The following is a 15,182-nucleotide window of genomic DNA, read 5'->3' as shown; positions in this document are numbered from 1 at the left end:
CTATGTTTCTGTTTTTGTGCCAGTACCATACCATCTTGATAACTGTAGCTTTGTAGTATAGTCTGAAGTCAGGGAGCCTGATTCCTCCAGTTCCTTCTTTCGTTCTCAAGATTGCTTTGGCTATCCGGGGTCTTTTGTGTTTCCATACAAATTGCAAAATTTTTTGTTCTAGTTCTGTGAAAAATGCCAGTGGTAGTTTGATAGGGATTGCATTGAATCTATAGATTGCTTTGGGTAGTAGAGTCATTTTCACAATGTTGATTCTTCCAATCCAAGAACATGGTATATCTCTCCATCTATTTGTATCATCTTTAATTTCTTTCATCAGTGTCTTATAATTTTCTGCATACAGGTCTTTTCTCTCCGTAGGTAGGTTTATTCCTAGATATTTTATTCTTTTTGTTGCAGTGGTAAATGGGAGTGTTTTCTTGATTTAACTTTCAGATTTTTCATCATTAGTGTATAGGAATGCCAGAGATTTCTGTATATTAATTTTGTATCCTGCTACTTTATCAAATTCATTGATTAGCTCTAGTAGTTATCTAGTAGCACCTTTAGGATTCTCTATGTATAGTATCATGTCGTCTGCAAACAGTGATAGCTTTACTTCTTCTTTTCCGATTTGGATTCCTTTTATTTCCTTTTCTTCTCTGATTGCTGTGGCTAAAACTTCCAAAACTATGTTGAATAAGAGTTGTGAGAGTGGGCAACCTTGTCTTGTTCCTGATCTTAGTGGAAAAGGTTTCAGTTTTTCACCATTGAGGACGATGTTGGCTGTGGGTTTGTCATATATGGCCTTTATTATGTTGAGGAAAGTTCCACCATGCCTACTTTCTGCAAGGTTTTTATCATAAATGGGTATTGAATTTTGTCAGAAGCTTTCTCTGCATCTGTTGAGATGATCATATGGTTTTTTCTCCTTCAATTTGTTGATATGGTGTATCACATTGATTGATTTGCATATATTGAAGAATCCTTGCATTCCTGGAATAAACCCCACTTGATCATGATGTATGATCCGTTTAATGTACTGTTGGATTCTGTTTCCTAGTATTTTGTTGAGGATTTTTGCATCTATGTTCATCAATGATATTGGCCTATAGTTTTCTTTCTCTGTGACATCCTTGTCTGGTTTTGGTATTAGGGTGATGGTGGCCTCGTAGAATGAGTTTGGGAGTGTTCCTCCCTCTGCTATATTTTGGAAGAGTTTGAGAAGGATAGGTGTTAGCTCTTCTCTAAATGTTTGATAGAGTTCGCCTGTGAAGCCATCTAGTTCTGGGCTTTTGTTTGTTGGAAGATTTTTAATCACAGTTTCAATTTCAGTGCTTTTGACTGGTCTATTCATATTTTCTATTTCTTCCTGATTCAGTCTTGGCAGGTTGTGCATTTCTAAGAATTTGTCCATTTCTTCCAGGTTGTCCATTTTATTGGCACAGACTTGCTTGTAGTAATCGCTCATGATCTTTTGTATTTCTGCAGTCTCAGTTGTTACTTCTCCTTTTTCATTTCTAACTCTATTTATTTGAGTCTTCTCCCTTTTTTTCTTGATGAGTCTGGATAATGGTTTATCAATTTTGTTTATCTTCTCAAAGAACCAGCTTTTAGTTTTATTGATCTTTGCTATTGTTTCCTTCATTTCTTTTTCATTTATTTCTGATCTGAATTTTATGATTTCTTTCCTTCTGCTAACTTTGGGATTTTTTTGTTCTTCTTTCTCTAATTGCTTTAGGTGCAAGGTTAGGTTGCTTATTCAAGATGTTTCCTGTTTCTTAAGGTAGGATTGTATTGCTATAAACTTCCCTTAGACTGCTTTTGCTGCATCCCATAGATTTTGGGTCGTCGTGTCTCCATTGTCATTTGTTTCTAGGTATTTTTTGATTTCTTCAGTGATCACTTCGTTATTAAGTAGTGTATTGTTTAGCCTCCATGTGTTTGTATTTTTTACAGATCTTTTCCTGTAATTGATATCTAGTCTCACAGTGTTGTGGTCGGAAAAGATACTTGATACAATTTCAGTTTTCTTAAACTTACCAAGGCTTCATTTGTGACCCAAGATATGATCTATCCTGGAGAATGTTCCATGAGCACTTGAGAAAAATGTGTATTCTGTTGTTTTTGGATGGAATGTCCTATAAATATCAATTAAGTCCATCTTGTTTAATGTATCATTTAAAGCTTGTGTTTCCTTACTTATTTTCATTCTGGATGATCTGTCCGTTGGTGAAAGTGGGGTGTTAAAGTCCCCTACTATGAATGTGTTACTGTCGATTTCCCCTTTATGGCTGTTAGTATGTGCCTTATGTATTGAGGTGCTTCTATGTTGGGTGCATAAATATTTACAATTGTTATATCTTCTTCTTCGATTGATCCCTTGATCATTATGTAGTGTCCTTCTTTGTCTCTTGTAATACTCTTTATTTTAAAGTCTATTTTGTCTGATATGAGAATTGCTACTCCAGGTTTCTTTTGGTTTCCATTTGCATGAAATATCTTTTTCCATCCCCTGACTTTCAGTCTATATGTGTCTCTAGGTCTGAAATGGGTCTCTTGTAGACAGCAAATATATGGGTCTTGTTTTTGTATCCATTCAGCCAATCTGTGTCTTTTGGTGGGAGCATTTAGTCCATTTACATTTAAGGTAATTAGCGAAATGTATTTTCCTATTCCCATTTTCTAAATTGTTTTGGGTTCGTTATTATAGGTCTTTTCCTTCTCTTGTTCCTTTAGCAGTTGTTGTAAAGCTGGTTTGGTGGTGCTGAACTCTTTCAGCTTTTGCTTGTCTGTAAAGGTTTTAATTTCTCCATCAAATCTGAATGAGATCCTTGCTGGGTAGAGTAGTCTTGGTTGCAGGTTTTTCTCCTTCATCACTTTAAATATGTCCTGCCACTCCCTTCTGGCTTGCAGGGTTTCTGCTGAAAGATCAGCTGTTAACCTTATGGGGATTGCCTTGTGTGTTATTTGTTGTTTTTCCCTTGCTGCTTTTAATATGCTTTCTTTGTATTTAATTTTTGACAGTTTGATTAATATGTGTCTTGGAGTGTTTCTCCTTGGATTTATCCTGTATGGGACTCTCTGTGCTTCCTGGACTTGATTAACTATTTCCTTTCCCATATTAGGGAAGTTTTCAACTATAATCTCTTCAAATATTTTCTCAGTCCCTTTCTTTTTCTCTTCTTCTTCTGGAAGCCCTATAATTTGAATGTTGGTGCATTTAGTGTTGTCCCAGAGGTCTCTGAGACTGTCCTCAGCTCTTTTCATTCTTTTTTCTTTATTCTGCTCTGCAGTAGTTATTTCCACTATTTTATCTTCCAGGTCACTTATCCGTTTTTCTGCCTCAGTTATTCTGCTATTGTTCCCATCTAGAGTATTTTTAGTTTCATTTATTGTGTTGTTCATCGTTGTTTGTTTCATCTTTAGTTCTTCTAGGTCCTTGTTAAATGTTTCTTGTATTTTCTGTATTCTATTTCCAAGATTTTAGATCATCTTTACTATCATTACTCTGAATTCTTTTTCACGTACACTGCCTATTTCCTCTTCATTTGTTAGGTGTGGTGGGTTTTTATCTTGCTCCTTCATCTGCTGGGCGTTTTTCTGTCTTCTCATTTTGCTTATCTTACTGTGTTTGGGGTCTCCTTTTCACAGGCTGCAGGTTCATAGTTCCCGTTGTTTTTGGTGTCTGTCCCCAGTGGCTAAGGTTGGTTCAGTGGGTTGTGTAGGCTTCCTGGTGGAGGGGACTAGTGCTTGTGGTGGATGAGGCTGGATCTTGTCTTTCTGGTGGGCAGGTCCACCTCTGGTGGTATGTTTTGGGGTGTCTGTGGGCTTATTATGATTTTAGGCAGCCTCTCTGCTAATGGGTGGGGTTGTGTTCCTGTCTTGCTAGTTGTTTGGCATAGGGTGTCCAGCACTGTAGCTTGCTGGTTGTTGAGTGAAGCTGGGTGCTGGTGTTGAGATGGAGATCTCTGGGAGATTTTCGCCATTTGATATTACGTGGAGCTGGGAGGTCTCTTGTGGACCAGTGTCCTGAATTTGGCTCTCCCACCTCAGAGGCACAGCACTGACTCCTGGCTGCAGCACCAAGAGCCTCCCATCCATACGGCTCAGAAGAAAGGGGAGAAAAAGTAAAAAGAAAGAATTAGTAGAAGAAGGAAGGAAGAAAAGAAAGAAAGGAAGAAGGGAGGGAGGGAGGGAGGAAGGAAGAAGGGAAGGAAGAAGAAAAGATAAAGTAAAATAAAATAAAGATAAAATATAATAAAGTTATTAAAATAAAAAAATAAGTATTAAAAAAAAACAGACGGATAGAACCCTAGGACAAATGGTGGAAGCAAAGCTATACAGACAAAATCTCAGACAGAAGCATACACATACTCACAAAAAGAGGAAAAGGGGAAAAAATCATAAATATTGCTCTGGTAGTCCACCTCCTCAATTTGGGATGATTCGTTGTCTTTTCATGTATCCACAGCTGCAGGGCACATCAAGTTGATTGTGGAGCTTTATTCCGCTGCTTCTGAGGATGCTGGGAGAGATGTCCCTTTCTCTTCTTTGTTTTCACAGCTCCCAGGGGCTCAGCTTTGGATTTGGCCCCGCCTCTGCGTGTAGGTCGCCTGAGAGTATCGGTTCTTCGCTCAGACAGGACAGGGTCAAAGGAGCCGCTGATTCAGGGGCTCTGGCTCACTCAGGCCGGGTGTGGGAGGGGCACGGAGTGCAGGCCTGCGGCGGCAGAGGCCGGCGTGATGTTGCATCAGCCTGAGGCGGGCCGTGCGTTCTTCGGGGGAGTTGTCCCTGGATCCCGGGACCCTGGCAGTGGCGGGCTGCACAGTCTCCCCAGAATAGGGGTGTGGAGCGTGACCTGTGCTCGCACACAGGCTTCTTGGTGGCGGCGGCAGCAGCCTTAGCGTCTCATGCCCGTCTCTGGGGTCCGTGCTTTTAGCCGCAGCTCGCGCCCGTCTCTGGAGCTCCTTTCAGCAGCGTTCTTAATCCCCTCTCCTCGCGAACCAGGAAACAAAGAGGGAAGAAAAAGTCTCTTGCCTCTTCGTCAGGTCCAGACTTTTCCCCGGACTCCCTTCCGGCTAGCTGTGGCGCACGAACCCCCTGGAGGCTGTGTTCACGCCGCCAACGCCAGTCCTCTCCCGGGGCTTCGGTCCGGAGCCGGAGCCTCAACTCCCAGCCCCGCCCACCCCGGCGGGTGAGCAGACAAGCCTCTCGGCCTGGTGAGTGCTGGTCGGCACCGATCCTCTGTGCGGGAATCTCTCCGCTTTGCCCCCCCGCACCGCTGTTTCTGTGGTCTCCTCCGCGGCTCCGAAGCTTCCCCCCTCCACCACCCGCAGTCTCCGCCCGCGGAGGGGCTTCCTAGTGTGCGGAAACCTTTCCTCCTTCACAGCTCCCTCCCACTGGTGCAGGTCCTGTCCCTATCCTTTTGTCTCTGTTTATTCTTTTTTCTTTTGCCCTACCCAGGTACGTTGGGGGTTTCTTGCCTTTTGGGAGGTCTGAGGTCTTCTGCCAGCATTCAGTAGGTGTTCTGTAGGAGTTGTTCCACGTGTAGATGTATTTCTGGTGTATCTGTGGGGAGGAAGGTGATCTCCGCGTCTTACTCTTCCGCCGTCTTCCCGGAAGCCTCAAAATGTGTTTTTATGAACCTTAGTGAGCTAAGATGGAGTTGTTGTACCACTACAGTATATGATAGTCTTTCTTGAATATTACATTTACATTTATCCTTTCTCACATACATACACAAAGTAATATAAAATTTTCTCAGTGTTCCTCTAGACATTCAAAACTAAACTAAGTTTAATTAAATTAGTTTAATGAAAACTTAAACTAGACATTTAAAACTTATTACTACTTTTCTATGTTATGACTTAGTATAAGATTGTAACCAATTTAATACAAAATAATGGATATTCAGTTAGCTTCAGCTTCAATTATGTATCACATTATTTGATACATATTTCCTGGCATTCTAAAAAAAAGCTCCCTTGCTCTCCTTTCCTTCCTTAATAGATTTGAAAATCATTGCAGTAAAACAACATTTAGGTGTCACAACTAAAAATAGAATGTTTCCATAGCATAAGGTTTTTAGAATATCTGGCACAGAATTTTCAAAAAACCTTAGTAAATCTTTTGAAACTTTTTTAAATGTCTTTTATATTGATTTTCATTTTAAACCAAATTGAACACAATTTAGTCTTTTCTTAGTGACTGCTGTTTATTATTGTCAACATATAAAGACTAGAGTTTCACATTTGTGGTAGGGCTTTATGGTTTACAAAGGGTGTTCATAGACATTATCTCATCTGAAACTCCTTGGACCCCACACCCATTCTCTTGTTTCCCATTTGCATTCTGATGAGGATTAGGAAACCATCTAACCTGGTTTAGTAGAACTGGATGTCAAATATGGCTGAAAGGACCTCTCCTAGTGAGTAAGGAGGGTGGCCTTTTTTGATAGCTGTTTCCATGCTCAGAAGCTATTTGGCTTAATTCTGGGTTCTTGGCAGTGTTTGAGCTGAATGATGTAGCTGGAAGAGTTGACCAGATGGGAGGGAAATTATGCAGCTGGCTTTTTAGCACAGATCACAGTTTTATAAATATCCCCTATAAATTGATGTCAAAGAGATTGTGTGAAAATTTAAATATAATAAAATATGTTTAATATAATGTGTTTAATGCTGTACTAAACAGAGTAAATATTTTAAAAAGTAATCTTTAAATTTTGGAAAATAGTTTGAGAAATACCATAAATATTTCCTATATTGTTACATGATATCACAGAATGGTAAATGTGGAGGACTTTGTGTCATAAAGGGAAATTTATGAAATATTGTCTTGGTACCATACATCAATTAAATACCATTAGAGATAGATAAGAAATGACTGCATCTGTTTAAACAAAATCCATTATGACCATATATAATCTCGTGTGTGATATTTCTAAATATTTCTGTTATAATTCAAAAGTTGTAAATATCTGGCAGCATTGTAAATAATACCAATGCTTAGAATGTCATAGTCTGAGATATTTTTATTTTACACATATTGGGTTTTCTTCTTTTAAGTCAGTACATTTTATCTTGTGAAATAAAATTGTGAGGACCTGAGAGCAGGAGTGTGAGTTATTTAATATTAGGGTATGACAATGCATGGTCTTTGAGCTTCCAGAAATGTTTGTTGAATGTGTGACTACCTAAATGAATATCTTAGTGGATAAAAGAGCCTTTACTACTTAACTATTAGTACTGATGATTTTTTGCATGGGTCCGTCTTGTCTGAAAGCATAAGTACCTTTTTTTTCCCTTTAATTGAAGTATCGCTGATTTACAATATTGTGTTAGTTTCAGGTGTACAGCAAAGTGATTCAGTTATATATTTATTTTTAAATTATATTTCATAATAGGTTATTACAAGGTATTGAATATAATTCCCTATGCTATACAGTAAATCCTTGTTGCTTATCTATTTTCATATAGTAGTTTGTTTCTGTTTGTATCCATACTTTTAATTTGCCCCTCATTTCCTCCTTCTCCCCTTTGGTAACCATAAGTCTATTTTCTATGTCTATAAGTCAGTTTCTGTTTTGTATATAGATTCATTTGTCTTATTTATTTATTTGGCAGTACGCGGGCCTCTCACTGTTGTGGCCTCTCCCGTTGCGGAGCACAGACTCCGGATGCGCAGGCTCAGCGGCCATGGCTCATGGGCCCAGCCGTTCCGCAGCACGTGGGATCCTCCCAGACCGGGGCACGAACCCGTGTCCCCTGCATCGGCAGGCGGACTCTCAACCACTGCGCCACCAGGGAAGCCCAAACAGCCCATCCTTTTAAGCCAGTTATCTTTTGATGGCCATTTAGATTGTAAAATAAACAGGAGAGTACTTTTTAAATAGTCTCTCCATTTTGGGTAGCTACAGAAGGAGAAAAATCAATATGGTGGGGTGGGAAGAGCAGTGGAAGAATCTACCTGTAATGTCTCTGAATAGTCTAGGATCTGAAATATATTGATGTGTGGCTTTATCACCTGCTCTTTCCATAATTCACTGTAATATCTCTTCAACCCCCACTGTACTCTAATTAGACACTTTTGTTTGTCTAGTTTTCTTCTCACAGTCTTCATTCTTTGTGTCATCTTCACTGCAGTTACTTTTACTTTGATGAAACTCTCTCCTATTTCGATGCCTATAACACTCTACTCTGTTTCCCTCTCATATGTCTTGCCATTATTTTTCAGTTTCCTTCTAAGATGTTTTATTTCAATTTGGCCATTTCTTACATTAATTTCTTCTCCCACCCTCCCTCAAATATTAGGCACCTGCTTTGAGCCAGGCACTGTTCTGGGCCCTGGGATACAGTAGTGAATTTGACAAAGTCTATGCTTGGTAAAGTTTACGTTCCAAAAGGGTAACAGACAATCCTGTAGGTAATGCCTTGAAAAGAAAAAGTCTAGGATAGAGAGGGGAGGGGAAGCTAATTTATGTAGGTGGGGATAGTGCCAGTGAGGCTGGGGACCATGTGGCTAGAGCAGAAACAGCAAGGTGTAAAGCATTAGGAGAAGCCAGAAAAATAGGCAATGTCAGGCCATGTAGGGCCTGGTAGGCCATGGTGCCGAGTTCAGATCTTAGGAATTTCCTATACAGTAATATTCTAAGGTTCTGTGATCATTTCCCAAGATTTGCTATTGGCCCTCCCTCAAATCTCTTTATGAACTTTTCTTATTCGTTCTTTTCCCCAGTTTCAGCTATTGCTTCTGAGAATATGCATCCCATTTCCAATATACTTATGGCTATGACAGTTTTTCTGAATAACAATTCTGCGTCTCTCCACTGCATGCTGGGCATTTTCACCCCTACCCCAAGTGAACATGCTTAATAGGCTAATCTTCTTCCTGCCTTTCCAGTTAGCTTTCCCTTGTAGCTTTCTGTTTCTGTGAACAAAAGCATTAATTTCCTAGTCACTCAACTTCAAAATTTAGGAGTCATCTTGGATTGCATCTTCTTCTCTTCCTTTTCTTCTCATTTTGTCATTCCACAAATATTTATTGAGCATCTAGTTTGTGCCAGGCACTGTTGTAGGCACTTGGGACACAGAGTGAACAGAACAGACTGAAAATAATTCCTGACCAGCAGGGTAGTGTTGGGAGATTGAGAATGAGCAAGGAACATGATAAATGATTAGGTTATTTAGTACGTTAGAAGCAGTGAGTGTAATGGAAAAGATGAGCAGGGTAAGAGGGCTTGGGGTGCTGAGTGGGGGAAGCAGGTGGGTGATCAGGGTGTGCTTCACTTAGTCAAGGACTAAAGGAGGTGAAAGAGTTAGGCATGTGGAATTTTGGGGGAGGAAGATTCCAAGAAAGGAAAGTGCAAGTGGAAAGTGCCTTTCCAGTGCAAAGGTCTTAACGAGGGCACGTGCCTGGGGTGTCAGGGATCAGCAAGGAGCCCACTGTGGCTAAAGTGGAACCAACAAGGGCAAGAGTAAAGAAATGAGGCCCAGGAGGTGGTGGTGTTGAGAGTGGCCATCCTAAGGACTTTGATTACTGATCTGCGTGGAAGGGGAGCCCTTGGAAGGTTTTGAGCAGAGGAGCTTACATTTTAACAGGCGACCAAGTATTTATTTTTTACTATTCTCTCTCTTTTTTTTTTTTTTTTTGCCGTACGCAGGCCTCTCACTGCTGTGGCCTCTCTCGTTGCGGAGCACAGACTCCGGACGCGCAGGCTCAGCGGCCATGGCTCACGGGCCCAGCCGTTCCACGGCACGTGGGATCCTCCCAGACCGGGGCACGAACCCGCGTCCCCTGCATCGGCAGGCGGACTCTCAACCACTGCGCCACCAGGGAAGCCCATCACTCTTGAATTCATTCCTTTTTCCTTTCTCTTTCCTCTTTTCTGTTCACATTGCCACTTTTGCCACCTGAACTTTGATTTTAGCCCCGTGCTTGCTTTTTTCCTAGTTCTTTCTTCCTTCTGGAACTTAATCATCAGATAAATCTTTAAACACCACTTTGTTTTGGTCCATCTGATCAACCTTAGTTGTTGTTCTCCATTCTACAAATTAAAATTCAGACACGAGATGACACAAGGCCTCCGTAACCTTGTTTCCCAGAACTGCCCTGCACAGACTCTGCTCTGAATGAACGGGTTACCCACTGTCCTCAAGCACGTCTTGGGCTTTCGCACTTCACAACCTTTGCTCAAGCTTGAGCTGTCTCACGTCTAATGCCTCCTCTCACATCGCCAGTACGGCAATCCTTCCACCTTTTGAAGACCACCATAAGTCTCTAAAAATTCTTCATCCCCTCCCTTTTACCATTCATTTATGTCACTTTTCATCAGAAAATGTATTGAAGACGTATTTTGTGCAGCCATTGTGCTGGTGCTGAAGGAGACAAAGGTGAATTAAGAGGTACAGGTCTGCCCCAGGAGCTGACACTGCCACAGGGGAGACAGAGAATCATAAAGTTAACATTTAGGTAAAACAACCTGGCATTTGTGTTAAGGGCCGTGAGTCAGAATGAACGGCTAAGATGGATCCTCATTTAGATAGGGGTACTTAATCTACATGGGGGTGAGGAAGTCCGAAAATCATTTCTAAGGAAGCAACATTTAAGCTGAGGCCTGGTGAATAAAAATTAGCCAGCTAAGGGAAGTGTGGAATGGTAGGAGAGGAGCCTTCTAAGTAGAACCAACAGCATTTCAAAAGCCTGAGGCTATAAAGAGCTTGGGAATATCAAAAGAAAAACAACACTGAACAAAGGCCCCAAAGGCTGGGGCACAGTCAGTATGGGAGAGTGGTAGTGCTTGGGGTTCATAGGCAGGGCTGGATGATGCAGGCCTTGAAAGCCATGGTGAGGAGTGTGGTTTTAGGTGCAGTGAGAAGCAGCTGAAGTGTTTCCAGCAAAGGAGTGACATGATCTTATTTGAGGTTGAGACTGCCATCTGCTCATCAAAAAACGTTTGTCTTTTCTCCCTGGGCACACAGCCAGATTCCATTTCCTGACATTCTTTGCAGTTGGCTGTGAGCCAGCCATGTGACTGTATACTACCTGTGGAAGTAAGTGGTAGTGGTGAGTACCAGGGCCAGCTCATAAAAATCTCCCATGGGTGCTTCCTCCTGCTGTTTCCCTTTCTGACTGGGCAGCTTGTATTGAAATGGCTGAGCCACCATCAGCCTCGAGCCCTGCATGGCTGTGTGGAGCAAAGCCCCCTCCCAGCTGACCTAGAACTGTTCTGAGCTTTTATGTGAGCAAGAAGGGAGCACCTGATGTTTTGAGCCATTACATATTCAGTCTATTTGTCACCACATTCTAGTTTGCCTAAAATAATACGATAATTTGAAAAAGCAATTTTGGCTGCTATGCTATGTGAAAATGTGAGACAGTGTGAACAACAGCAGTGGCCAAAGTGAAATTCCCATGGGCCCTAGGGAGATTTCAGTTGAAATAGATTTTAGATAATTTCAGATGGAGAATCAACAGCTCCTATTGACAGTTTGCTTGTGCAGCAGGCCTGTGGGAAAACAATCTCACTTGATTTGACTTTCAACTGCCATCTCACTTACTTTCTAGACTTTTCATAACATACCTCATTGAATACCTTTAGGCATATATTTTATTTATTTGACTAGATTGCCCTCAACTGGAGGGTAAATGAACCATGTCTTTGAGAATTTTTAATTTTACTATGGTATCTAGTACAATGCTTTAGATAAGGTTTTTTTTTTTCATTAAACTTTGCTTAAATTGATGAATAAAAGGGTAGGCTCTCAGAGTTCCTGTCCATAGAATTATTGGTGGTCATATGACCCAGCTTTTGCCTTTCCATTGATATTGCCCCAACCTGGTTTAGATGTTCAATTGCCTTCTAACGGGGAGGGTTAGCTGTGTTAAATTTTACCTGTGATCTAGTGGAGAAGTAACATCATGGGGCCTGAGATTTGAGTGTTTGCAATGGAAGGTATGTAGAAATGATTTTTAATGGCATGTGGGTTAATCCTTACTGCTTTTCCCCATGACTTTCAAGTGTCCCCAGTAACCATTGCCCATTGTTCAGAGGTTGCTGGCTGCTTCAGTGACCCTGTTTCCACCCAGGGTTAGGCACTCATCTGGGAGAATCATTATGATCTATGGAAAGTCTCACAATAGGAGGCAATTTCTGTAATCCAAATAAGCAATGGTGAGGTCTGTAACTAAGGATGTGGCAGTGGAAATAGAAAGATGGGAAAAGAATGTAAGAGACTTTAGAGAACACTGTGACTGAATGGGTCTGGGGCAAAGAAAAGACTGCAATGAAGATGAATACTGATAAACTTCAATCTGTAAACTTAGGTATGCATCAGCAGACCTGCGTTTCCATGACAAAGCCAGTTAACGCTGCCTCCCACCAACAGATGGTGCTAGTAATGAGGCTGGACATTTCAGCCTTAGGCGTGGTACAGTTAACTTGTTATATGTTTACTGTGTTTGTGCCTAGTTTGAATCTGTTTTATGAACATCATTAACCCATCCATGCCTGAGCAAGGCAAAAAAGTGATGTTGAAATTACTGGTAAAATGAGATTTAAGAATATGACACTAATGCTAAAGAGATTTAAATGACAATTAAAAAGCATGAGAAAGATGTTGGAAGTTGTATTGTAGAGGAGATGAATCCATTGACAGGAGAAACAACTCTGAAGGGTAAAGATCTAATCAGGCCACTTGTGAAAACACTACTTTTCCCCTACAAGAGTAGGGGAAAAGTAATTGATCAGATGAGAAAATAACTCCAAATATTGGAGTTGTGTCTGGAAGATCAGCATTACTACTGAATGCCCACTAGCTCAATGTTCTTTGTAATGAAGTTTAGAAGTTTGTTCAAGAGGGTAAAAGCTAAACACTGTGAAAGAGCTGTAGTGCTCTTTCCTTGTAAGACAAGGTGTAAATTCAAAGGCTGTTTGTATGAGCACATCTAGGTGGATGTAGAAATGGCATTTGGAGACACCATAACTTCTAAGAATTCTCTATGAGGCTTACACAGGCAAATGAGGGGATAGAGCGTATCTAGTGGGAGAAAACAGAATTGGAAGGGGGTGACAGACTTGACTACAACAGAAAAGCCATAGTCATAGGCATATTTGCTGAAAACGAATGCTATTCGGCAAGGTTTACCTACCTTTCATGTCTGTGCTGCTTGACATGGAGGGGTGGAGCCATTAGACCAACGGGTAGAAGGGGTGGGAACCATTCCCCCCAGCCTTGCCTATGGTCCATATGAGCCAGTGACCTCATATTTGAAAACATAGAATAAGGGCCTCAGAAGAAAAATATGACTTAGATCTGATAAATATTTTCAAAATAATTACAATGCTACACTACCACATTATTTCTTCAACTTTGTTTTCAAATAAATGTACTGCTGTTCAAATTAATACTACATATTAGTGTATGACCTTTACAGTAGGAATATGAACTATAACTATTTGAGTGTAATGTGGACTCGATACTTAAGGAAGAATAAATTTCAGACAAAACCATCATTTCTCTTCAGCTATAGTATTGAATAGTATAGTCCTGATGTTTTGTAAATAAACCAAAGATGAAACCGTGTCAGAAAGAAACACTAGAGAGGTGGAAGGAAGTAACTGAATGTAAGATAACCTTTTCATGCAAAAGGATGAAACTTGAGAAGGAAAAATTATGTAAAATCATGAAATTAGATTAATATGGGACAAATGAGCTAGTTCTTCAAATTAATAAATATTAGAAATGCGGGGTTTCCAATGAAACTTAGGCTAACTAAGGACCGAAATAACTTGATGTAGTGAGTGCCCCGTGGAACTCATTCCTCTTATACCATAGTGATATGGCAGGAAGATGTAAATGAGTTACAGAAGATGTAAATACTTGACATGCATGGACAGAAGCTCCACAATGGGTTATTATGGGAAATCAGAGATGCTTCTTGAATTTATGTGCCCATAAGATTGTTTTAGAGATAAGATACTGAGTAGAATATATAAATGTACTTCTTTTAGTCTGATAAAATGTATAGATTGTATGATTTCCTTATTCTTATCCTATATAAAGCTCTTATTCTACCTTGTATGAATTTTTTATTCCTACCATAGATGAATTTCTGTCTTATATGAATAACTGATATTAATCATAGCTTAACCATTTTACATTTATAACCAAAAGTGGAAAGAAAACCCGTTAGTTTTCAAAAATTATATTCTTGCCATTTAAAAACCTACTTGTGAGCTAAAGACGATAGATATTTCCTTTAACGTTAATACATTTTATGTTTTCTCTAGGCTGGAATGATAAAAGGTGATAATGATGAGTATTTCATTGAACCCTTGGAAAGAGGTAAGCAGATGGAGGAAGAAAAGGGAAGGATTCATGTTGTCTACAAGAGATCAGCAGTAGAACGGGCTCCCATAGATATGTCCCAAGACTTCCACTACAGAGGTAGGCATCTTTGATAATAATTAACTGTGATTCTAACATATATTGAAAACAACTCTCCCATCAATTAAGAGAATGTGACTGTCATGTGCTCTTATATAAAATGTGAAGGTAGCGAAATAAGTTTATGTTTATAAATCATGAAATATGGCTTGCCTGTTTTTAAATGTGTAAGAGGAATATATGTTACAGGTATTATTTTATTTCAGGGCATTATTGTATCCCCCAATTTGTTATTTATGACTTCTTTTAAATTTTCACATTAAAATGATCTTTTCTCTAGCTTGTGTTAAAATTTGAAAATATTTGTGTCTTCCAGAAGTATCTAAATTATGCATTATTAATATTACTTTAAAACTTTTGAAATGAGATATATTGACATGGCAAAGAATTATATTTTGTTTTAAGTCCAGCTGATAGATACATTTGAAAATAAGAATGCTATCTGACTTTGTCTATTTGGCAAAACTTTTTACAATATGGAAGAGACAATGAGTTGAATGATTCTGTCGAATTTTATTTTAAGGTAGGCTGAACCACCAAAGTCAAGTGAATTATGGCACATGAAGGTTTTCTATTTTGGTTTTAATGAGATCTGAAAGTAACTTTGTATTAAAGAGATGTTTTTATAAGTTGGGTATAGAAGTTTTCTTTATGGAGAAGAAAGGAACTATGGGAATCCATGTTTTTTTTAACCAGATCTCAAAAAGTCTGTACAGTTGACCCTTGACCAACTTTGGAGTTGGAGTG

The 15,182-nt window shown here is 39.8% G+C and overlaps 1 protein-coding gene across 16 annotated transcripts in view; it reads left to right on the top strand.

Annotated features, from left to right (window-relative positions):
- The window catches only part of ADAMTS3 (ADAM metallopeptidase with thrombospondin type 1 motif 3), a 611,755-nt gene that overhangs the window by 449,018 nt on the left and 147,555 nt on the right, over window positions 1-15,182 (top strand). For 14 of the 16 annotated variants that reach the window (XM_079921102.1, XM_079921112.1, XM_079921101.1 and 11 more), the window contains one exon: window positions 14,279-14,435. In XM_079921102.1, coding sequence (XP_079777228.1) covers window positions 14,279-14,435 — 157 coding nt within the window. Of the gene's footprint in view, window positions 1-4,778; window positions 5,211-14,278; window positions 14,436-15,182 lie in introns of those variants that run through there. The other 2 variants (XM_079921104.1, XM_079921106.1) reach the window with 2 other exon arrangements.

This window comes from Stenella coeruleoalba, assembly GCF_951394435.1.
Source record: "Stenella coeruleoalba genome assembly, chromosome: 4".
NCBI lineage: Eukaryota > Metazoa > Chordata > Mammalia > Artiodactyla > Delphinidae > Stenella > Stenella coeruleoalba.
Note: the sequence above shows the minus strand (reverse complement) of the source record. Positions and strands in the feature narration are given on the sequence as shown.